General features: G+C 43.0%; 11 protein-coding genes across 11 annotated transcripts; 4 read left to right on the plus strand and 7 right to left on the minus strand.

The window, feature by feature from the left end:
* Window positions 1-31: 31 nt before the first annotated feature.
* BBOV_IV005920 (Endonuclease/Exonuclease/phosphatase family protein) lies at window positions 32-2,946 on the minus strand. Its single transcript, XM_001610471.2, has 3 exons — window positions 2,844-2,946; window positions 2,476-2,701; window positions 32-2,441 (listed from the first exon to the last, which is right to left on the minus strand). Exon 3 carries the CDS (start codon window positions 2,409-2,411, stop codon window positions 36-38), a length of 2,376 nt encoding a protein of 791 aa, XP_001610521.2. The 5' UTR covers window positions 2,412-2,441; window positions 2,476-2,701; window positions 2,844-2,946; the 3' UTR covers window positions 32-35.
* Window positions 2,947-3,833: 887 nt separating this feature from the next.
* Window positions 3,834-6,749, plus strand: BBOV_IV005930 (putative aminopeptidase N). The gene has a single exon (XM_051767518.1). It carries the CDS (start codon window positions 3,964-3,966, stop codon window positions 6,664-6,666), a length of 2,703 nt encoding a protein of 900 aa, XP_051623269.1. The 5' UTR covers window positions 3,834-3,963; the 3' UTR covers window positions 6,667-6,749.
* A 12-nt stretch (window positions 6,750-6,761) lies between these two features.
* BBOV_IV005940 (3' exoribonuclease family domain 1 protein) lies at window positions 6,762-7,986 on the minus strand. Its single transcript, XM_001610473.2, has 5 exons — window positions 7,784-7,986; window positions 7,520-7,748; window positions 7,367-7,483; window positions 7,262-7,332; window positions 6,762-7,226 (listed from the first exon to the last, which is right to left on the minus strand). The coding sequence occupies exons 1-5, from the start codon at window positions 7,967-7,969 to the stop codon at window positions 7,050-7,052; spliced, it is 780 nt and encodes a 259-aa protein (XP_001610523.1). The 5' UTR covers window positions 7,970-7,986; the 3' UTR covers window positions 6,762-7,049.
* Window positions 7,987-8,361: 375 nt separating this feature from the next.
* BBOV_IV005950 (uncharacterized protein) lies at window positions 8,362-9,969 on the minus strand. The gene has a single exon (XM_001610474.2). It carries the CDS (start codon window positions 9,931-9,933, stop codon window positions 8,623-8,625), a length of 1,311 nt encoding a protein of 436 aa, XP_001610524.1. The 5' UTR covers window positions 9,934-9,969; the 3' UTR covers window positions 8,362-8,622.
* A 663-nt stretch (window positions 9,970-10,632) lies between these two features.
* Window positions 10,633-11,661, minus strand: BBOV_IV005960 (putative Acidic leucine-rich nuclear phosphoprotein 32-related protein). Its single transcript, XM_001610475.1, has one exon. It carries the CDS (start codon window positions 11,488-11,490, stop codon window positions 10,702-10,704), a length of 789 nt encoding a protein of 262 aa, XP_001610525.1. The 5' UTR covers window positions 11,491-11,661; the 3' UTR covers window positions 10,633-10,701.
* A 360-nt stretch (window positions 11,662-12,021) lies between these two features.
* On the minus strand, window positions 12,022-13,043 carry BBOV_IV005970 (WW domain binding protein 11 family protein). Its single transcript, XM_051766987.1, has 4 exons — window positions 12,899-13,043; window positions 12,767-12,860; window positions 12,619-12,732; window positions 12,022-12,489 (listed from the first exon to the last, which is right to left on the minus strand). Exons 1-4 carry the CDS (start codon window positions 12,953-12,955, stop codon window positions 12,047-12,049), a joined length of 708 nt encoding a protein of 235 aa, XP_051623270.1. The 5' UTR covers window positions 12,956-13,043; the 3' UTR covers window positions 12,022-12,046.
* Window positions 13,044-13,071: 28 nt separating this feature from the next.
* Window positions 13,072-14,663, minus strand: BBOV_IV005980 (uncharacterized protein). The gene has a single exon (XM_001610477.2). It carries the CDS (start codon window positions 14,625-14,627, stop codon window positions 13,143-13,145), a length of 1,485 nt encoding a protein of 494 aa, XP_001610527.1. The 5' UTR covers window positions 14,628-14,663; the 3' UTR covers window positions 13,072-13,142.
* A 112-nt stretch (window positions 14,664-14,775) lies between these two features.
* Window positions 14,776-15,175, plus strand: BBOV_IV005990 (uncharacterized protein). Its single transcript, XM_001610478.1, has 2 exons — window positions 14,776-14,898; window positions 14,962-15,175. The coding sequence occupies exons 1-2, from the start codon at window positions 14,797-14,799 to the stop codon at window positions 15,118-15,120; spliced, it is 261 nt and encodes an 86-aa protein (XP_001610528.1). The 5' UTR covers window positions 14,776-14,796; the 3' UTR covers window positions 15,121-15,175.
* A 253-nt stretch (window positions 15,176-15,428) lies between these two features.
* Window positions 15,429-17,520, plus strand: BBOV_IV006000 (Major Facilitator Superfamily protein). Its single transcript, XM_001610479.2, has 3 exons — window positions 15,429-17,219; window positions 17,255-17,357; window positions 17,394-17,520. Exons 1-3 carry the CDS (start codon window positions 15,491-15,493, stop codon window positions 17,482-17,484), a joined length of 1,923 nt encoding a protein of 640 aa, XP_001610529.2. The 5' UTR covers window positions 15,429-15,490; the 3' UTR covers window positions 17,485-17,520.
* Window positions 17,484-18,579, plus strand: BBOV_IV006010 (uncharacterized protein). The gene has a single exon (XM_001610480.2). It carries the CDS (start codon window positions 17,519-17,521, stop codon window positions 18,533-18,535), a length of 1,017 nt encoding a protein of 338 aa, XP_001610530.1. The 5' UTR covers window positions 17,484-17,518; the 3' UTR covers window positions 18,536-18,579.
* Window positions 18,580-18,597: 18 nt separating this feature from the next.
* BBOV_IV006020 (Asparagine synthase family protein) lies at window positions 18,598-20,756 on the minus strand. Its single transcript, XM_001610481.2, has 3 exons — window positions 19,295-20,756; window positions 19,089-19,259; window positions 18,598-19,054 (listed from the first exon to the last, which is right to left on the minus strand). Exons 1-3 carry the CDS (start codon window positions 20,641-20,643, stop codon window positions 18,610-18,612), a joined length of 1,965 nt encoding a protein of 654 aa, XP_001610531.1. The 5' UTR covers window positions 20,644-20,756; the 3' UTR covers window positions 18,598-18,609.
* Between the last annotated feature and the right edge of the window lie 5 nt (window positions 20,757-20,761).

A 20,761-nucleotide genomic window follows, 5' to 3' on the forward strand; every position in this document is an offset into this window, starting at 1 on the left:
TATGTAGGATATCTATCAAATTAGATGTTCGGTTATCATATACTGTGATATGTGCGTGGCAGTATAAACTCTGAGCCCTTCCTTCTTACAATTGCATTTCGTACCATGGTTATTTTGAGACCGTAGTGGTCTGACAGCGTCACGAGCATAACTTTCTTCATGCTTGTGAATGCGGAGCACAGACAGTTGTATGCTGATCCCACCTTATCTATCATGACTATAGGTTCTCTGAACAATATTTCTCCAGCTGATGGTATGAAGCCTTGGAGGACTCCTGCAAGATCTTGTGGAGGTAGGAATATATAATCACATCTCAGACCGCTACACCCGGCGTGTGGTCCGTGCATATTCAGTGGATTTCTAGGATCCCAGGTTACATCCATGAAATTTCGTCTTTTGTTCCACCAATAGAACCTTTTAACCCGTGGTGCTTTAAGTTGGTTTGATGGGTTCCTCACTAGAAAGTATACTTCAGATCGATTTGTCACGACTCTCGAGTGTCTCGTAATATGTGGTACTGAGTTTGATGCTTGTTTAGGTTCAGATGTCCAGAAGTTCTTTGACCTACGTAGCAGCTCCGAGCACCGTTCTTTAAATGTTTTCGTTCGATTCAAACCATTATTTATAAGACACGGTGCCTTTACCGAAATTCTCGGTTTAATTTTTTGCATTCTTTTTTGCAATTTATCTAGATTTTTAGTTTTCCTTGACCTCAATTTACTGGGTGTATGGTAATGTATTACTCGTAGGCTTAGTGAGTCGCCATGTGGGTAGTATGCCTTGATACTTTGCCACGTAGCCTCTTCATTTCTTAGACGATATGTCTTATGCAACGCAAATCTTTCCATGAACCTTGACCATCTTGACCCTTCGGATATTGACCAGTGTGCTGGTTTTAGTATATCACCTGATCGGCTCCGTGGTACATTTGACATTACTGTAACCTTTTCCAATTGCGGCTTCTGTGATTTATCATCTCCGAATACATTTTCCACGCCTATGGTTTCGTTGATTGATGGGAAGCTCATGATTGAGCTTGTTCTTTTTGCTAGCATCCTATCTCTGACACTGGTCACTTTCTTGTGCTTTGATTTTTGTCTCGAGAGTACGTATGCATCCGTCCACCCTCTGTGTATGAACGACATGTAATTACTTGCACAATTGTTTGGTGCTGCATTGAGATCTCCTATTACGATTGGTGCAAATCCTAGGCTAGCGGCTCGTTCTGTTGTTTTTAGCAGTTGTTTTATTTCTTCATTCCTAACTGTTTCCACGTGCGTGGATTCCGGGTTGACACTGGCGCTTGCCATGTGCACATTGTAGAATGCAATCTTGCCAGCTGCGGGTATATCAACAAATATTTCCAGGTATCCCTTATTGGCCAAGAGCGCCTCCAGATGCGTGACTACATCCCACGGGTGGAACTTGGCGCACAGGATAGGGAATTTGCTTAGGAACAGCAGCCCGCTGTGGAACATGGCTATACCACGTTTCCTTGTTTTCTTATTCCGCTCGTACAGATGCTCGAAATCATCTGATACCGGGGCGCAGCCATCCCTAACTGAGTATGGGTACAGATCTTTAAGTTCCTTGATGATATAATGTGCATGGTGATTGCTATATACTTCTTGGAATGCCACTACATCGGCATTGGCCTTTCGTATTTCGCTGGGAACGCATTTTAACCTTTTATCTGTATACCCCGGATTTTGGTACATCTGCAAACCCAGCATCCGCACCTCTAGGAGCCCGGCGTTAAACGTTAGCATTGAGAAAGATTGGGTGAGATCTGGCGCTGCTCTGAAACTTTGTAGTGTTGAATTTCTGAACGATTCTATTTGTATCGGTTCCTTTGTATTTTTAGGTTGCGTTACACGTGACTCCCATCGTGATGTTGGACACTTTATCGGTTTAATTGTCTTTACGTCATCGTCTTTATATGGAACTTGTATACGTGCGCCAAAGGTTGGCGGTTCCCGTTCACTATTTGAACGTACTTGCTTTTGTTGTGTCTCTCCTTCATCAGTTTTAGTAGCATCCCAACCCAATGGCAGTGAGATGCTTGGTTGTAGCAACCTTCCCGATGTACTTGTGCTGCTTAGAGCTGTATTATGATGGAAATCCGACGAAGACTCATGCATCCATCCATCTGACGAATCATCGAACGACAGAGCGCCATCATCTAGGAATGATCGGCTGTTACACTCCCTGACGAATGACGGGAATGGCGCCGCTAGCCTGATTGCAGATTGTTGTTCCTGGTATTTTCTTAGATTCAATTCATGCGTCTTGGACATCCGGGCGTACGCTGACCCTTCTCTTGGGTCATATAGCTTCGATACTCCGTGACGCTGCCCATGGTTGCTTGGCTTTATTCGGCAAACTTTGGTTGGTCCAGTGTCCCTTTCCATTTCCTATACCTCTCGGTGAAATCCATAACTCTGCTTGATGTTAAGCTCAGTACTATAGCCTTACCGATTATCTTTCATGCGTATCCTCTACGAGGATATCTGCAGTTATCAAAGCCTTTCCATCTGTTTAATCAAAGTTTCCGGGAGTACGTACGATACTGTAGACCAGATTGTGCACGATAGATATAGCAATAAAATTCCTATAAAAAGCGGGCACTTATGCGTATGTAGCTCTAGGAAATCACACACTAAGACTCGGGCTTGATGTGTAATACATAGACTTTTCCTCTCTGTATATGATCAGGGCTGTATAGGCAACACAATAGCTAGGTTAAAACGCCAATTCCTAGCAACTAAAAAACTCCTTTTTTCCTCTCTAGAATTCCTCACGGGTAAAAATTCAACACATCATTAAAATGCGTAAAAACTTACTCAAAGGTGCGCCCATGCGGAGCTATACAATGCGATATGCCACAAGGTACGTAGTAGACAACTACAAGACTTTTGCCAAATGTTGCTATTGATACATTAACAATTCACGAACTTGTTTATATCATGGATATTACAGGTTAAGCAGGGGCATAGGGTGCGTCACTCAGTGTTACAGTTCGATGTGTATAACGATTTCCAGGAATAGCGCGACTTTATTATATGTAATATTAAATTAGGTAATTCATTACCCTTAATAGGTTTACTTCCCGTTTCCACTCTATGCTACAATGGGCAGTGTTTCCATTGTATATTATTTTCGTGGAGTCATGATATATCAGCATGGCTGGATCATAATATAACCGGATCATCCATTCAAAGTAATTACATGTCAATTTTACAGGTTAAACACTGATATGTAGCTATAAACACCGCGTAGACAACTACACACTGTTTTCTGGATCCATGCTCAATATGGATATATCCTACCTAAATGACAACAGGGGATTGTTACAATCAACTAGCCCAGAAGTATACCTTATGTCTAATCACTGTATCTCGGAAGCTATACTGTGATTCGAATGGTTAAAGCAGGTCTTACCAAAGATCATTTTGTGTACCTGATCAATACATTCATGTTTCCACCAAGTTTATAATATAGTTAAATTTGTTTATACGGTCTCTATAGTTGCTTATATAGTCCACTGTTTATGTTTTGTAGTGCTTACGGTAGCTTCCATAACCTGAGGTACATTCTTCATTAATGTTTCTCGCTAACTTCGTAAGATTCGTTTTTATTACCACTATTTCGGTACTATCCATATCTTTATGGGTGGAAGTTGTTCCTTTTTGTTTGTCAATTTGGGGTACCTCTAGGTACACATCTTTGGCACTGGCGTATCCCATGTTTAATCTTGCATACGCTGCTCGGGGTGTTCATCGGAAGCTACTTACAAACAGTCTTGTTGGTAAATATAATATTGCGGGATTGCAATATTGCTATAACCGCGGTTTAGGCAGAACACATTCTTTACGTTACCTTTGTGGCGCAACCGGCTTCATTCAGTGTCATCCTATTTTATTTGCTAGTCCATGTTATCTTGTTAATCCATCTTCTGTCAAGATGTCAACTACTTCTACGGCCACTACCACTGAGACGGCAACCGTTGCCCAGGGGGTGCAGACCTTAACTTTAAAGCCGGCTAAGCAGCATGTAGAGATATTTCGCAAGGACTACACGCCTACTATATACGATATAGACAGTGTCTTCCTCGATTTTGATTTACATGAGACTGCTACTGTTGTGAAGGCTGAGTTATTGATGCATCGCAAGGAGGGCACTGCGCCTGCTGACCTTGTTTTGCATGGTGACGAGTTAGATTGCAGAAGCGTGTCTGTTGATGGCAAACCATTAGAGAACAGGCCGTTATCTGGTTACCATATTGACGATGATGGTTTTCTTAATATTCCCGTTTCATTTTTACCTTCCAAGGCTGGTGAATCTTTTAGGGTCAACACTGAGGTTGTGATAAACCCTACTGCTAATTTGCAATTATCAGGTCTTTACAAGAATAGTCAGTTATTCACTACTCAGTGTGAATCTCATGGTTTTAGGCGTATTACCTATTTTTTGGATCGTCCTGATGTTCTTTCTCGGTATCGGGTTCGTCTTAGGGCTGACAAGGATCAGTATCCAGTTCTTTTATCTAATGGTAATAAGGTTGACAGCGGTATTGATGGTAGCAAGATATTTGCTGAGTTTGTTGACCCCTTCCCTAAACCATCCTATCTTTTTGCCTTAGTTGCTGGTAATTTGAAATCCATCAAGAAGACTTTCCGCACTATGAGTGGCCGTGATGTTCTTGTTGAGGTATCATCTGAGCCTGAGGACGCCACTAAGCTGGAATGGGCCTTGGAGAGTGTCTTGAAGGCCATGAAGTGGGATGAGGAGTCATATGGTCGTGAGTATGATCTTGATGAATTCCACGTTGTTTGCACTCGTGCTTTTAACTTTGGTGCTATGGAGAACAAGGGTCTCAATATATTCAATTCCTCTTTGCTTTTGGCTGATGTGAACACGACCACTGATTCTGAATTCAATACTATTATGAGTGTCGTAGGTCACGAGTACTTCCACAACTGGACTGGTAATCGTGTAACATGTCGTGATTGGTTCCAATTAACTCTTAAGGAAGGCTTGACTGTATTCCGTGAATCCGAATTTGCTGGTGACATGTCTTCACCTCTTATAACTCGTATAACTGACGTGCGTAATTTGCGTACTTACCAATTTGCTGAGGATGCGGGTCCATTGGCTCATCCCATTCGTCCTGAGAGTTACATTTCCATGGATAACTTCTACACCACTACAGTCTATGACAAGGGTTCTGAGGTTATTGGTATGTACAAGACTCTTTTGGGTAAGGATGGTTTCCGCAAGGGTATGGATCTTTATTTTGAGCGCCACGACTCCCATGCTGTAACCTGTGATGACTTCCGTGCGGCTATGGCCGATGCCAACGGTGTTGACTTGACTCAGTTTGAGCGTTGGTATTTCCAGGCGGGTACACCTGAGGTAGAGGTTCTCGAGGCTGTCCGTGATGGTACTACTTTCCGTTTACGTCTTCGTCAGTATACTCCTCCTACTCCTCGTCAAGAGACGAAGTTGCCTTTCCACATTCCCATAAAGATTGGTTTGTTGGGGAAGTCGTCTAAGCGTGACCTTAAGGGCAGTATAGTTCTTGAGCTTCGTGAATCCGAGCAGACCTTTGAGATAAATGATGTGAACGAAGACTGTGTTCTATCATTTAACCGTGGTTTTTCAGCACCTATAAAGGTGAAGTTCCAGCAGAGTGATGAGGATCTTTTGTTCTTGATGTCTCATGACACTGATGGTTTGAATCGTTGGGAAGCTGGTCAGTGTATGCGCACTAAGGCTATTTTATCTAATATCGGATCAGTGAAACCCATTGATGATATGATTTTCAGTTCTATAGAGTCCATTCTATCATCTGATTTAGACAACAATGAGAAGGCTTTATGCATAATGTTACCTGATACGCAGGCCTTGGTTGCAGATCTTGAGACTTACGACCCCAATGCCTTATGGGATGCTATGAATTATGTTCGCAGGTCGATTTTGGACAAGTGCGAATCTGTTTTTAGGCGTCACTATGAGAGTCTTTCTGCGGAGAAGGACACCCTAGAGAAGGATGATATGGCTCGGCGTTATTTGCGCAATACTCTTTTGGGTTATTTGGTTTGTCGATCGGATGCTTCTGCTGTTGAGCTTGCTTTGGGTCACTACCGTGCTGCTCGTTGCATGACAGACCGCTACTACGCCTTTGTCCAGCTAATGAACATGGATTTCGCTGGTAAGGATGATGTTATAGCGGACTTTTACGAGCGTGCTGCTGGTGACGCTTTGGTTATTGACAAGTGGTTTAGTGCTCAGGCATCCAGTGACTCCGCTGACTGCTTGGATCGTGTGCGCATGTTGTCTACTCACAAGGACTACACTAACAAAAACCCTAACCGTGCCAATTCATTGGTGCGTGCTTTTACTCGTAGCATCCGCTTTCATGATCCATCTGGCAGTGGTTACAAGTTTATGGCTGATCAGATTTTATTGGTGGATCCTATTAACTCCCATGTATCATCGCATCAAGCTATTCATCTGACTAAATTCAAGAAGTTGGATTCCGGTCGTCGTACGTTGATGCTGCAGCAGTTAAACCGTATCAAGTCAGCCAACATTTCGAAGAACCTTTACGAGGTTGTTCAGAAATCTTTGGATTATGCTAAGGAGCAGGGATTTAGCTATTGACTATTGTAATGTATCATTTCATGTAGATCGTGGCTTGCCTACAGATAATTAGCTAGTTTTGTGTATACTATAATCTACTATTTCTGGAATGTGGCCTGTTACAAACGATTAAATATACATGTTATTTCCATGTTAATGATTTCCCCGATATGGCACTTTTCAGGGTTATTCAGTGCGAGACTGCAAACCCTTTCTTTCTGGAATGGCGCACCTTGAGTACAACCAATAGGCAGAAAAATCCGACGATATGTAGTATATACACTGTCATTGCGATAAAATCAAATGGGCTGTCACGTAACCTATTTACAAAGTTCCGTGGGTCCCACCTGTAATCCGGAGGGGCACCAACTCGCTGTATATTCCTCATTTCGTTTCCTTTGCAATCACCGTGCTAACTTCGATCCGTGAACTGCGTTATTGATCTCCAAATGTTCACGTGCATAACCCTTTAATTTTGCTTTTGCCAGGGCTGCAAATCGTTCAGAGCCTTTTATAGCCTTCTCAATGATTTCGGCATACGATTTAATTGGGTATTTTGATCTTAAATCAATGTGTATTAACTGTGTGTATAATATATTCTCATTTGATGCCTTACCTCTTCGTTAGACACCGATAGTGCTAGTGTGAGCTCCATAATACTGGCATTGATTTCCAGCTGATTGGGATCTGCAATCTGTTTTATATATAATATAAAACATACCTATCAAAAGCGTCTCATTAAGCATTACTGCGGTGCACGCTACTATAATGTCCTTCATAGCTATTCCCGCGTCAATGAGTGCGATCAACACTGCATTAATGACTGTAGCCTTTACTCCTATGGTACATTACACGAGTTATGTCATACTCTTACCGCCATCTGCTTCTAAAACATTTACAAAAATATGTATCGTCGAATTCTTGTACAGGTGGGATATAATCACTGGTTCAAATGTACCGACGACAGCTCGTGAGATTTCAACTGTTGCATCATTATTTCTATGACCCATTGATTTCCTTTCACTTGGTATGCAAACTTCGCATCGTATTTCCACGGGGCTATCTGCAGTTTCGAAACCTTCCTTTGTTTTACTCCTTCCAATCTGTACACATTTGGTTATTTTTTAACCATACCTACGTCTGTGGGCCCGTTAATAAATGCTTGGACTTTAGTAAGTCCTTGTGTCACTTGTGCGACTCCATCGTAGTTGATTATGTCGACACCGCACTCGGGACCGCAGAGTATATCAATATGCCGTACTTCCGAAGGTCGCCTTCCGTCAATTCTTAGACCCTCGAGGCTAATATATTCTATTTTAGACATTGCATTTAGATGCTATTTATATCTGTGCAATGAGTTGTTGTATTATGGTGTCTAATGACCCTCTACACAACGCTGTGTCCATAGCACTAGGATAATATTGGTGTTACATAGACTATATATATTTGCGGTGCTTCCATACCGATTACTATTGCAGAGTTGTTGATATATATATTAAAGATGTAAAGTATATTAAATTTCAATGTACATAGAAGCTTTCTTTTTTATTGAAGAATGTGGAAGTATACATGGCAGCAATATTCCACTGCGCTGTATATTCACTTAGTAGTTACTTTCATCCACTGACCAGTTGATGATTGTAGCTTTTGCAAACACGCGTGATAAATATGAACACTTCATTCACAGGTGTCGTGAGTACCTGTTTTTTTAGACATCCGTTTGTTTAAGCGAGATGCTATAATTGTTTGTCCCACTATGCCTATATTGCTGCATTTAAAAACCATGCAAATTCTTTGCTTTACTCCATTTATCCTTTTTATTGAATGTCCATTTCCCTTAAAAGGCAATATACTTTTCGTTGATTGTTCATTTCACTGAAATCCGATTTGTGCGATTTCGCAAATTGTATGTGACGTCTTTAGAGGGCTCGTTTAATTTGCTTACTGGTCGTCTTAGAATGGACGTACTTTATCTGTTTAAGCACTGTATGCTCCCTTTATACAATGTCCTCTAAGTGATTTTTTGGATCCGAGTGGGCAGTCACCTTTATGCGATGGTAAGAACTGCATGAGCTTATCGGGTTCGTCACCAACGATGATAAGATCGAATTCTTCTTCCTCTATCGATGGTATATCATCCTCGCGTTTCCCCTCTTTTCCACCCATATCTTCTTCTCTTATGGGTTTCTTATGTATATCTTCCTTGGGTGGCATAGCTGGTGGGAAATCTGATATTATGTCTATTGGGGGTAGATCCCGTCCACCCTTTGCTACACCATCATCTCTGTGTCTATCCATATCTTCTATCTTTGCGCCTTTATCATATCCATCTATTACTGAAGGTGACTTTGGTGCATCTGCTGGTACAATTACTATTGGTGGCATACCCGGTCCACCCTTTGCTACACCATCATCCCTGTGTTTATCCATCTCTTCTTCTCTTATGGGTTTCTTATGTATATCTTCCTTGGGTGGCATAGCTGGTGGGAAATCTGATATTATGTCTATTGGGGGTAGATCCCGTCCACCCTTTGCTACACCATCATCTCTGTGTCTATCCATATCTTCTATCTTTGCGCCTTTATCATATCCATCTATTACTGAAGGTGACTTTGGTGCATCTGCTGGTACAATTACTATTGGTGGCATACCCGGTCCACCCTTTGCTACACCATCATCCCTGTGTTTATCCATCTCTTCTTCTCTTATGGGTTTCTTATGTATATCTTCCTTGGGTGGCATAGCTGGTGGGAAATGTGATATTTTATCTATTGGGGGCACAGCACCTTTTCCTTCCTTCGCTAACTCTTTATCCAATTCTTCTACGCCTACGGGCCTCTGATATATATCACCTTTACGGGGTGTTGGTGGGATTTCTTTCTTTGATATGGTTACAGTTACGGTCTTCTTATCCTTATCCTCTTCTTTCTTATCCTTTTCTGCATCTTCTTTTTTGATGTATGGAGCATCATCATCGTCGCCCTTTTCTCCCTTCAATCCTTTTTCCTTTCGTTTCCTGGATATGCATCCTCTAATTGAATCGCCGATGTAATCGATTAATTTAATGAGGAATGTTGACAGGCATGATCCGGCTATATCTCCGACGAAGTCTCCCGGGGCGTAATCGACATCAAGCTCGACTAGTCCGTTTTCAATTGCTCTTTTTCTCCTATCTCCTACGTGTATTTTAACTGCAGATCTATCTTCTCGTGAATCAGGCCAGGTGTAGTCCTCTTCATATGCACTTGCAGCGGCAATGACTATTGAATAGAATACGAATGGCACCATTGTTGTTATGTGGTTGTTGATTGGGTTTATATAAGCTTTCAAAGTTTATTTATAGTTATTATCGATTATTTATTCTTACTTATTTGATTATTCTTATGTGTTATATGTGGTTACTTATACAAATCACGTCCATATTGCCATGCGCAGAATGCCACTTTGTACGCCTTGGTACCGCTGAATATTCATGTCTATTCATCCTTTGGATGTCTAATTTCACTGCATCCCGCGGTGTCTATATTCTATACATGCCTTATTTATCGCAAAAAATTGGTTATCAAAGCTATATTCAGTCTATAAAGTCGGTTATTAGAGAATCATTCCTAGAACTGCACATCTGGCAATAGGGTTGCATTTTGCGCTGCAGAGTACAGAGAATGGACTTACTACGTACATGTATCATTGTTGTTACATTTCTATGACAGCCGTGTCTATTTTCCTGTATTCATTACTTTGGTTATATATGTTACATGATGTGTATTTACATAACACATCGTTAGACATGCAACAACGTTACTTTTCGTATAAAACCTAATTAATATCTATTCTTGGTATTACTATTCCATATAACAAAGCGATTGTCTAATGGACAGCGCTGGTTGACGTTGGCAACGTTACCTCCATGGACATGATAAATACATGTAACAGTTTACAAAATACAATACATTGCTAATTTTAAAATAGTTCATGGCTAACAGAAATATTAGAATCAGTATTCATATATCAACCCGCTAAATTGTATTACCTTCACTCGGGGTAAGTAAATGTATTTTAAAATGCCTTTCTCTTTACTTCCTCTTCATCATCCGACTCATCACGTGGGCGTTTGGAGCTTGAGCTAGTTCTAGTGTTTTCCGAGGGCTCCTCTTCTTCATCTTCTTCCTCCTCATCATCTTCGTAGAAATCTTCATCCTCTTCTGGTGCATCATCCGGTACGAATTCATCATCATTTTTATCATCCTCGCTGTTGTAATCTGCTTCGTAGAACCTTTTGAGTACATCTTCTTCCTCTTCGTCATCTTCTTCATAGTATTCGGCGTCAGAGTCCACATGACGTTCTACACCAGAGCAATCCACGTTGTCCAAGCTTTGAAGCTTTGGCAGCGCCGCGAACACCTTTTCTCTATAGTTTTCCAATGCAGCCAACGGGTTCATAGCTAATCCCAGGGCAACTAGGTGTTTCATGTTACTGAGTAAATGGATGTCGTCTAGTTTTTTGAGATGATTTCCTCCTAGGTGTAGCATACTGAGGTTAGGGAACAGCGTTGGTATAATGGAGAAAATAACGGTATCAGCAAGGTAGTTGTCAGTCATTTCCAGAACCTTCAGGGAGCGCATTTCCGGGAAGTCAGTAAGTGAGGTGAGACCCGTACCATTAAGGGAGAGCTTTACCAGATTCTTGCATTTAGCCAAGAGATCTGCGTCGCTTGGGCTCAGGGTCTTGATAGTGGTACCATCTAATATGAGTTCCTTCACGTGGGTGTAGACAGATTCGTCACCTTCCTCCAGATTGAGTTCTTCCCTAAGGGCCTTCAGTTGGTTCTTGATAGCAGCATCCATCTTGCCAAATAATCAATACGGCCCCTTTTAACGCGTTGATCGTGTCTAATTTCTTCAAAGTAGAAACACACAGTCGTTATAAATGCCGTGGTGTGTCAGCGTCTTTCTCTACGGTTTGATGATTAGAAGGCGTCCTTCTAGAAACTTTGTGTCGGTGTGCAGGTTTTTGTCTTATTCCAGTTGAATAGCATCACTTAATGTGTAATAATGTACTGCAATAGTTGGGTTGCCCCTTCAGGTGGGTGAAGAGTTCGGGGGTACCTGGTTCTAGCAATATTAATCTTTCCACATTGGTCTACAACTATATCTATATCCACTGATTTCACATTGTTGGTCACTTTATGACCCATGGGTTACCGGTATTGAACCCATCACTTTTGTCTATATCCCTTATCGATATTAGAATTTAAACTTGGTCATTCATTATACTGTGTAGTACTACAATACTTAATCTACACTATTACGTGGATATCTATGCCGGCATTGAACATGCCACAGCACCGATTAAGTATTCTGAAATTTAATATTGAGGCGATATGTGGGTTCTAGACAAGAGTCACTTTTTACCCTGATTTATTCTCAGTTGGTTGGGTACAAAGTATGAACTAAGTGGTATGCTTTTGACCTCCTTGTCCGTAGGTGCTTTAATTTCTATTGCTACCTTCTTGTTTGGTGTAGCATCTGGTGGCGGATGGTTTACGGATGACAGGTGTGATCCCGTTGGAGGGTATGGTTTATGTATGGGTACGTTTGGTCTCTTATTACCTCGATACTTTGGTGGCATCACCTTCGGTTGCTCTTGTACTACTTCATTTACTGGTACAGGAGGGGCATTCTTTAGCAGTTCCAGGGCAAAATCATCCGGTAAACGTTCTTCCTTTTGTTTCTTAGTGCTTACTACCCCTTTCCCGGCAATATGTATAACGCACTTGGTTTCTTCATCATCCGTAACGTCATCTGATGAGCTGCTTTCCGATTCAGATGTATCGCTATCGTTGTCTGAGTTGACATGATCTTGAAACAGTGTATAGATAGCTAACTAACACAACAGGAAAGTAACTACATAGAGCTCTATTGTGGATACTTAATGCTCCACACAACCATGACCAAGTGTCTAGAATAACTTACCATGTTCATCTATTGCGGTGTCCCCTAGAGCTGTTTTCTCTACATGTTGAGCCCACAATCGTTCAAGCTTCGCCTTTCTTTCAGTTGCGGCTTCGTCTATCCTACCGATGATACCTATGGCGTCTGTTAAGGTAGACATATAAATTACTTTTATGAGATAGTTCATCAAGTTCCTTTTTCAATTTATCTGGATCTTGCACTAGCTTAGCATCTTCTCTAACCTCTTGTCTCGTGCGTTTATTCTGTTTTCATATGTATATCTAGTGTTATATGCTGTTACCTTCTCCTTCTCACGTTTCTTTTGTAGCTTCCTGTACGCATCCACAGGATTGGCCATTTTTTGTGTTATTCTGGATTATATATGACTCTCGTTATACTATATTGACATAAATTCGGATGGTATCCCCGGCAGTAGATTACACCAAATGGACCCAGTATGTCTATTGTTGTACAATAACTCTACACATATAATCTTCAGTGATATATTAATCTATCTCTAGTTGATGTGTGTGAGATAATGGGTTTTACGATTCTGCGTTTGCATCTTCCGGTGGCATTGGGAGTCCTTCCCTGACATGGCTATTTACATCATCTTTGTTAAGTTTCAGCTGTCTCATCTGCTCGATTATATCTTCTAATTTATCTTTTGGCGCCTTTTTGAGTATATTCAGTTGCTTCAGCTTAATTCTTAGGTTATCCCTTACGAATCTCAGCCTATCGAATGAGTTTTGCATGGCCAGCGCATCGTATCTTTCATTAGCGGTGAGATGGTAGTCGAATGCTGTATATGCTGCGATTTGTGCAAATGCTTGGGCGCCCTGATTGAGGTTGACATTGAAAAGCCCAAGTCGTTTATCAATTAGGTCATGTAGATCTGGTCTTTCTTTTATTCGTGCCACTGCATAGGATTGCCCTAGTAGTTCCATGATTTCACGTTCTGCATTATTGCAGTTTGCGTATATGCTTGTTATTTCATCTACTATCTTTGGTACTTCCTCTGCATTACTGAATTTCGGATCGTCTTCTATTGGTATGATTTTAGCTTTTATAAATGGTTCCTCCAATAGTACTTTGTGTATGATGACTCTGCCCAGTACTCTTCCCTTTACCTTTAGCTGTTCTCCGGTGCTATCGATTTTGGCTTCTCTCGAGATTAACTCGGCATATACTGCCAACGGTGCTAGCTGCCCCGATGATGGATTGATAAAGCACATTCCATATATCTGCTTAGTATCACCGTTTGGCATCTCCATGGTATCTATAAGGGAGTTAAAGGTCATATCTACAAATTTCCCTCTAAATATGACGGGGTCTTCAAATCCCAATTGCAGGGGTGACGGCAGCAGGGAGAACTCATCCACGATGATTGGGAAGAATGACATAACCTTTTCACCTGGTTGCCATTTGGCATTCCATTCGTTAAGTCTGCCTGTGTCCACATTGGTAGGGTAGTCCTCAAGTTTGAGTACCGCGTCCGTGCCTCGGCCGGCTACAGATGGCCTCTCACCCTTTTCAATTTCCTTGATACCAGTTGAGTCCACGGACGTAACGACTTCATCGCTCGTTTCATTGCCATTGTCTCTTATCTTTTCAATATTAAAATACGATTCCTTATCTTGGGATCCATTGTTTGCATTATCAAGTTTTCGACTCGCGTCATTAATGTATTCATTATCGATGTATTCTATACTCTTTTTCTCAAGTTCTTCGTGTATGGTTCTGTGGTCTTCCTTGTCATAATGTACCCGAAGGGGCTGTTCATCTGTGACAGATTCATCGTTTGGTTCCTCGGATTCTGCAGCAAACTGTGACCTATTGCGATTACGTTGTTTCGGTTGTAGATGTGGCACTCCGAGCCCATTTATGAACGCTCGGTGCCTTGCAACCAATAGCGATGGTATTCCATGATCATCACTGCGATAATGTGTCTGCAGTCCGTTAATGTGTAGTATTCCTGCGAGAGCCACTGCGATTAAAGTTGACTTGTGGGCGATACCCATTATATCCATTCTATCTGCATTGTATACCTAAAACGGAAACATCTTTTGGCAAATCTAGTTATAAAGTGGGACCATCGCGAAGAATCTTTAAGTGGTTACCACACACCACATTGAAGGATAACGCCTTAGTGTAACCATACAGTGTCTAGCAACATTTGTGGAATATACACGCAAAAATATGCATGGTATGCTGCAGCGGCTGTTGCGAGAAGTGTCTCGTGTAAGGGAAGTGGCTTCAACATTCAGCAATCCTGTCTTCCGCAATTACTTCGTCAGCAAGGTAAGCTAACGTCTGTAGGATAATATGCGCTCGCTGTGTTATTTGTTATATAATATCTTATAGGCAGAGGAAGAGCTGCGTCTACTGAAGGAGTGTGGGCCTTTATCTTCCACTGAGCTCGAGGCGCGTCTTAATAAAAATATCGAATTAGCGGCTATTTTGGAGCGTCAAAGTTCTGTTCAGAACTTGTATTACAACCTTGAGCCACGGGTGGAGAAGTGACCTCGTGGCGTTGGTGACCTGGGTGTACCTTTGTGTAATATTTCCATAAGTTTGCACATGGTGCTGGAATTGGTTTGCTATTTGATTAAATTTTATTTCTAGAATTCCGCTTTGTTGTGACTAACTTTGGTGCGCTATTAGCGTTAGTTTCTACGCTGTCTGCTCATTGGATGTGTTGGTCGTTACTGGTCGCGGTATCAGATTCTCTTAGGACGCATTTCTAACCAATTGTATCTATCTGGATGCCGTATAAATATTATCCAGGTATATAGCGATTGTATAGGTTAAAATAGCTGCCAAGTGTGAGCATTTAGTGTATGCCATGGGATAGTCTCAACAAGGTTGTGTAACTTGGCCTTTTATCTTGACTATGCGGCTTCCAAATAACCATTCGCATGGTGACTCTTCTGTGTATGAGGTTGAAATGGGCCGACGAGGCGTCGTACGCCCTTTGGATGTTGTCGACGTTACCGTGGATACGGAATCAAGTACAACATTTAGCCATGAAAAGGCCGATATGACTTCTGGAGAATCATGTGATACAGAAAGTGTTGTAAATGTAGCGGTGAGTTTAAATGCAGTCAGTGAGGAAGTAGGTTTGAATATAGCGCTTGATACTTCGGATGATGCCCCGCTTCGCGATATGACTTCATCTGGTTCCAATGATGAGTTCTATGATATCACCTTGGAATCTTCTGATACAACTAACGTTGGTGATCTAGAGGCAGGTTGCAACGAATCCACTAACAATGCCAATGATGATACAACATCTACATCGCCACCTTCGGATGCTGCCGTTACTCCATCCTCTATACCTGCTCCTATATTATATGATATGCGCCGTATGTTGTTTTCCTTTGCTTTATGCTGGTTTAGTACGTTTTTCAGTCATGTGTTGCGTATGCCGCTGTCTACTACCAAAGTGAGTTTGCAGCGGGCGATGAACCTAACTACTCGTGACTTGACCCATTTGGACACATCGTATTCCATTTGTCATGTTTTAGGGCAAGCGTGTGCCCCTGCAATGTCTGCTAGGACTAACAGTGTGATCCTAGTTGCATTATACCAATTCCTTATGGGTTTTGTCATGATGCTTTTATTTGCGCCTACTAGTTTTTACTACTTCATTATTGTTTATGGTTTCGTCGGCTTTATGGCGGGGCCAACCTGGGCTGTTTTATTCTCTCATCTATCGGAGTGGCTGCCTACTGAGTACAGCTTCCCATTGATCACACTTTGGTTTGCTGGATCTGAGTTAGGATCTATGGCTGGCATATTGATTTGTATTTATGCCGACTCAACTTGGGGTTGGCGTAGCACCTTTGTTGTCAGCGGTTTACAGAACATGGGCATCGGTATTATGCTGTTTTGTCTATATGACAACTGCAAGGACGCCCTGTCCGACGGCCGTTTAGTTGACCCGGTGTCGATAGTGCGTGGCAACATGGAGAGCTTATGGAAGTTCATAGGCCGTCTGCGTGAGCGCACTTATATGGAAACTTTCATAGAGGGTGAGAGCAATGAGAGTGAGCCTCTTCCCAGGGACCCTCACCGTGAATTCATCCTTTCGGGCTTGACTAATGCAATTCCCCAAGCCAGAAGCTCTGCGAGTGGATTTAACATAAAGTTGCAGCTATTGCTATCCCGGATGTATGCCCTATTCTCTAAGGTTCATAGCATGACAGTGAACTACGTATCTGTTATAACCCGTGTGAGTTACATGGGCCGTATAGCTGTATCGTCGTTTACCTTGAAGCTGGTCAAACATTGTTTCTGTTCCTGGGTTAATTTCTACGTCTCCACGATGTTCGGGTTCACTCCAGCCCAGGGGAACTACTTGACACTGACCCTGAGCGTCGGCAACTGCATTGGCAATGTGCTTGTTGCTTTGGTATGCCGTCTATTCTGGAAAGGCAGGCCGCTGACTGCGTGCACATGGTTCTTTGGCATTAGTGCAGTGGCAGTCCTTTTGTTTTCACTGATGGACTTCAGCTGGCTGATTACATCGTATGCCTGTTGCTTCCTTTGCGGCGTGTCTACCACCGCCGCTGAGGCTATATTGATGGCTCGCGGCATAAAATCACTGTGTGAGCGCTCAAGTAGGTCGGTAGTATACACATTGACTTTGTAACAGAACTGAACCAGCAGGAATCGTTTATAGTCTATGGATTCCTTCTGGCCGCTTCAACCCTAGGATCGGTTTGCCAGGGTTTCCTAGTTGCCTCCATTGTTGATTGGTATGTTGCTGTATCTTGTGTGTAAAATGTGTACAGGTATGGGTGGAGCGCTTTACTGGGTATCTTTGTGGTTGCCCTCATGGGCGCCACCGTGCTTTTATTCAAGCCATCTCAAACCGAGAGTTAATATATTTGTAGTATAATTCGATATATAATTCCCAATGTCATCTTCTTTACGTGCGTTGATGCGCCGTGAGAAGGCTGCTCGTCGTGGCGCCGACACATCCATTACACCCCCGGCCCCGAAGATACCTGCTAAGGGCGACTTGCCAAGCCACGAAAGCGATGACGTAGAGCGGCCAAAGGCAATTGACCACGTACCGGCGTCTGGTGATGTCTCTGCTACCGCTGAAGTAGTAGAGGAGATTTTGGAAATCGTTTCGGAACCCGAGGATAACGGTCCAGATTCAAGTGCTCATACCGATATTCTGTCTAAGCCATCGCAGAAGGGCGCGTACCTTGACCTTAGTCATTACAATGATCGCAGCTTGGCTCCGCCATCACCCGGTGGCGATATGTCTAGTACCGATACTACAGCATTGGGACATTCAGGGATAAGTACTGATGGATCCATTGAGGGTGGTATCCAGCCTGAGCTCCTGGATGACATTCATGTATACGACCAGCTTAACACGGCGTTCAGCAGCCGAGTAGACTACGAGCGTGAGCGTATATTGAGCAACGTTGACGATTCGGTAGTTGGTATAGAACAGGTATCGATGGCTGATGGTGGAAGCACCATCACATCATCTAACTTCGGCAAGCCCTCATATCGTGTATCTGCCGATGCCAACCTGCCTGATGGCTTCTTCGACAACAAACGTGCTGACGCACAGGTAAGGGGCAAGATAAGTGCCCGTGAGGCGAAGGCCAAACTATCGGACCTCGATCGTAACCATGCTGAGCTCTTGAATGAGGCTCAGTATGTCCAGGACAAGTATATAGAATCATGGCACGAGCGCAAGCGCCTTGAGCATGATGAACTTGAGCACGAGGAGGTGGTTAGCGAGCTTTCAGCCAAGGTGGCTGCGATGAAGGACGAGCTGCTTGAGCGTGACGCACTGGTTGACAGCCACGTCCCTGATCCAAATCAATCACAACTGCCTCCAGAGGTAAAAGTACCTATTTACGAGGACATTGATGACGACTTCTCGTGGCGCAGAAAGGAACTGATATGAATTAATTACTACTTAGTGTATCACTGGTCACTACATGATTATAGCGCTTGTTTGGTGTGCTGTAGCCTTATGGGCTACAATCCTTCGTGGGAAATAACTGCAGCTCCCTTGTCGCTGGCAACTCTGTTTGACATGCCTCTTAGGGTATTGAAGATCTTGGCACTCCTGGTGCCAAACTGTATAGCGCGCTTCTTGAAATGGACGCACATCCTCAAGCCCATGCGGAACGCTATTTCCCGTAGTATCCACTTGTTTAGCTGTACCGTCACGTTTCTACTGGCTTCACCCAGGAATTCGGAATTCCGGAAGGTGCTGTACTCTATATTCCTATATACTCCCAGACTCTTGAACCATTCCGGGCACTGGAGGGTGTCTATGGAAGTGGCAGGGTTTATTTTTAAATCGACTAAAGTCTCTATTAAACCAGGGTGTAGATATGGATAAAGGGCCCTTATCCCCTGGGCATTCACAACTCGATCGTCCCTCCCTAAATTACGCTTCCATAGCCTCTTTATGTCCCTGTGAATAATGGAACGAAGTAACGCCAACTTACTTGTCCACTTCATGGGAATAAAGCTCATCTTCCGGTGAGTGCCTGACCGTATGTCTGCCGTAACCACCAAACAGCTCATCGGCACCACTACCTACCAGGACCTCCCTGGATATCGATCTATAGTTAACATGCTCCGATGAACGGCCGCTCTGTATGATCCTAGACCTTAGCCTGTATCAGGATATTACCTTATCTAGACAACTTACGTATCAGTAAGACCCTCTATAGTATCATACGAGTCGTAGTCATAGTCATTCTTTAACTGCTTTTTGGGGGTTCCCAGCTTATCCTTTTCTGTGGTGACCTCTGTTGGTGGACCCAAGTCAACCTTGTCATTTATAACGGTACCATCCCCCTTCAATGACACGGTAACCCTGATGTTGACACTTTTTAGCAGCGTTAAGTTCTGTTTAACCACGTGCCACTCAGGGGTGTTCAGCACCTCAGGGTCCAGGATAGTGCCTCTCAGTGATGCCGCGAAGTGTAACGCCGCTCCGATATTCAAGTCCATATGGGTGTTATTTGGCATTACCTGGGAGAAAACAAGGCTCTCCACTTGCTTGTAATCCTCGGTATTCACGTCTACCATTACGAGGTTAAACTTGACACCAGGGAAAAGCGTTTTGAGCTCCTCGTAGGTGCACAACGCCGTGATCCTATCGGGAGCCACCTTAGGCTTGAATGCCACATTAATGAGCTCTATGAAGTCTATACCCGGCACATGCTTGGCAACCATGGCCGCTAGAAGCGCTGAATCTAAACCACCGGAAAACAAAAGAGTAACACGGTCGCGTTGCGTCCGTTTGTCGCATAGTTGCTTCACTGCATTGGCTAGGCTGTACGTCACCTTAGTAATGGCTTCCTCAATGTCGTGTAGTGCAACTTCATTATATAACAGCTTCCTGGCGTTCCTGAGATAGAACAGATTAGACATTGGTCTTGGGACCGTCTGCCACCTATTACCTAAGGTGACCATAAAATTTGGTGGCAGTTCATACCACCTTTGGCCCAAGCTGGTTGCTACATTTGCGATTGTGATGCTTTTATCCTGGATAGATATTAGCATAGATTTGAATCCCATCTCGTCCTTAACGATATATACCACGTTCGTTAGGAACGATATGTATATAAGGCTGAAGGACCCCTTGAGTGAGAATATGTAATTCATAAGGCTGACTGTATCACAGTCGCCTGGTAAGTTTCCCGGCCAGTTGTCCACCTGACCATATATAGCTACTATGGCACTATCACTTTGGCGCCTTATATCAGTGCCCGATAGTTCGAATTGCGCCCAGTCTGACTGGAATCTTACTACGGTATTTCCATCTTTGTGCGATATGTCTACTGAATCTTTGTTGAACAACCATGGAGGGTCGGTATAACTGGGATCTTGTACCCCTCCAGTATATCCAGAGTACAATTCAGAAGGTTGGTACAAATCTGCTTCTACTATTCCATCCTTGTTACAATTTACGAGTAACTGATCGAGCTCATCCAGGCCAGGCACATCGGCGTTGAAAGTTATCCTTAGTTGGATACTGTCAGCGATGGCCATTGGTAGCGCTTATGAGTATCAACGCTGTCATGGAAACAACATCACCGATGTACCACATAGTATAAATGACTCCGATGTGCTCTTCTATGGTACAAACATGTATTCACCCAGGTATATA

The sequence above is a fragment of the Babesia bovis genome (assembly GCF_000165395.2).
Source record: "Babesia bovis T2Bo chromosome 4 map unlocalized Chr4_1, whole genome shotgun sequence".
NCBI classification, from domain to species: domain Eukaryota; phylum Apicomplexa; class Aconoidasida; order Piroplasmida; family Babesiidae; genus Babesia; species Babesia bovis.

Excerpts from the sequence above, each read along its gene's own strand:
- BBOV_IV005920 (XM_001610471.2), bottom strand. The coding sequence starts at position 2,411 with ATGGAAAGGGACACTGGACCAACCAAAGTTTGCCGAATAAAGCCAAGC.
- BBOV_IV005930 (XM_051767518.1), top strand. The coding sequence starts at position 3,964 with ATGTCAACTACTTCTACGGCCACTACCACTGAGACGGCAACCGTTGCC.
- BBOV_IV005940 (XM_001610473.2), bottom strand. The coding sequence starts at position 7,969 with ATGTCTAAAATAGAATATATTAGCCTCGAGGGTCTAAGAATTGACGGA. Across the intron at positions 7,484-7,519 it reads TGTTTTAGAAGCAGATGGCG|GAGTAAAGGCTACAGTCATT; the intron begins GTAAGAGTATGA and ends AATGTACCATAG. Across the intron at positions 7,227-7,261 it reads TATCGGTGTCTAACGAAGAG|TTAATACACATTGATTTAAG; the intron begins GTAAGGCATCAA and ends TTATACACACAG.
- BBOV_IV005950 (XM_001610474.2), bottom strand. The coding sequence starts at position 9,933 with ATGGTGCCATTCGTATTCTATTCAATAGTCATTGCCGCTGCAAGTGCA.
- BBOV_IV005960 (XM_001610475.1), bottom strand. The coding sequence starts at position 11,490 with ATGGATGCTGCTATCAAGAACCAACTGAAGGCCCTTAGGGAAGAACTC.
- BBOV_IV005970 (XM_051766987.1), bottom strand. The coding sequence starts at position 12,955 with ATGGCCAATCCTGTGGATGCGTACAGGAAGCTACAAAAGAAACGTGAG. Across the intron at positions 12,861-12,898 it reads AGAAACGTGAGAAGGAGAAG|AATAAACGCACGAGACAAGA; the intron begins GTAACAGCATAT and ends ATATGAAAACAG. Across the intron at positions 12,490-12,618 it reads CACCGCAATAGATGAACATG|ACAACGATAGCGATACATCT; the intron begins GTAAGTTATTCT and ends ATGTCAACTCAG.
- BBOV_IV005980 (XM_001610477.2), bottom strand. The coding sequence starts at position 14,627 with ATGGATATAATGGGTATCGCCCACAAGTCAACTTTAATCGCAGTGGCT.
- BBOV_IV005990 (XM_001610478.1), top strand. The coding sequence starts at position 14,797 with ATGCATGGTATGCTGCAGCGGCTGTTGCGAGAAGTGTCTCGTGTAAGG. Across the intron at positions 14,899-14,961 it reads GCAATTACTTCGTCAGCAAG|GCAGAGGAAGAGCTGCGTCT; the intron begins GTAAGCTAACGT and ends AATATCTTATAG.
- BBOV_IV006000 (XM_001610479.2), top strand. The coding sequence starts at position 15,491 with ATGCGGCTTCCAAATAACCATTCGCATGGTGACTCTTCTGTGTATGAG. Across the intron at positions 17,220-17,254 it reads ATCACTGTGTGAGCGCTCAA|AACTGAACCAGCAGGAATCG; the intron begins GTAGGTCGGTAG and ends ACTTTGTAACAG. Across the intron at positions 17,358-17,393 it reads GTTGCCTCCATTGTTGATTG|GTATGGGTGGAGCGCTTTAC; the intron begins GTATGTTGCTGT and ends AAATGTGTACAG.
- BBOV_IV006010 (XM_001610480.2), top strand. The coding sequence starts at position 17,519 with ATGTCATCTTCTTTACGTGCGTTGATGCGCCGTGAGAAGGCTGCTCGT.
- BBOV_IV006020 (XM_001610481.2), bottom strand. The coding sequence starts at position 20,643 with ATGGCCATCGCTGACAGTATCCAACTAAGGATAACTTTCAACGCCGAT. Across the intron at positions 19,260-19,294 it reads ATAGAGGGTCTTACTGATAC|GCTAAGGTCTAGGATCATAC; the intron begins GTAAGTTGTCTA and ends ATCCTGATACAG. Across the intron at positions 19,055-19,088 it reads TATTCCCATGAAGTGGACAA|GGACATAAAGAGGCTATGGA; the intron begins GTAAGTTGGCGT and ends CATTATTCACAG.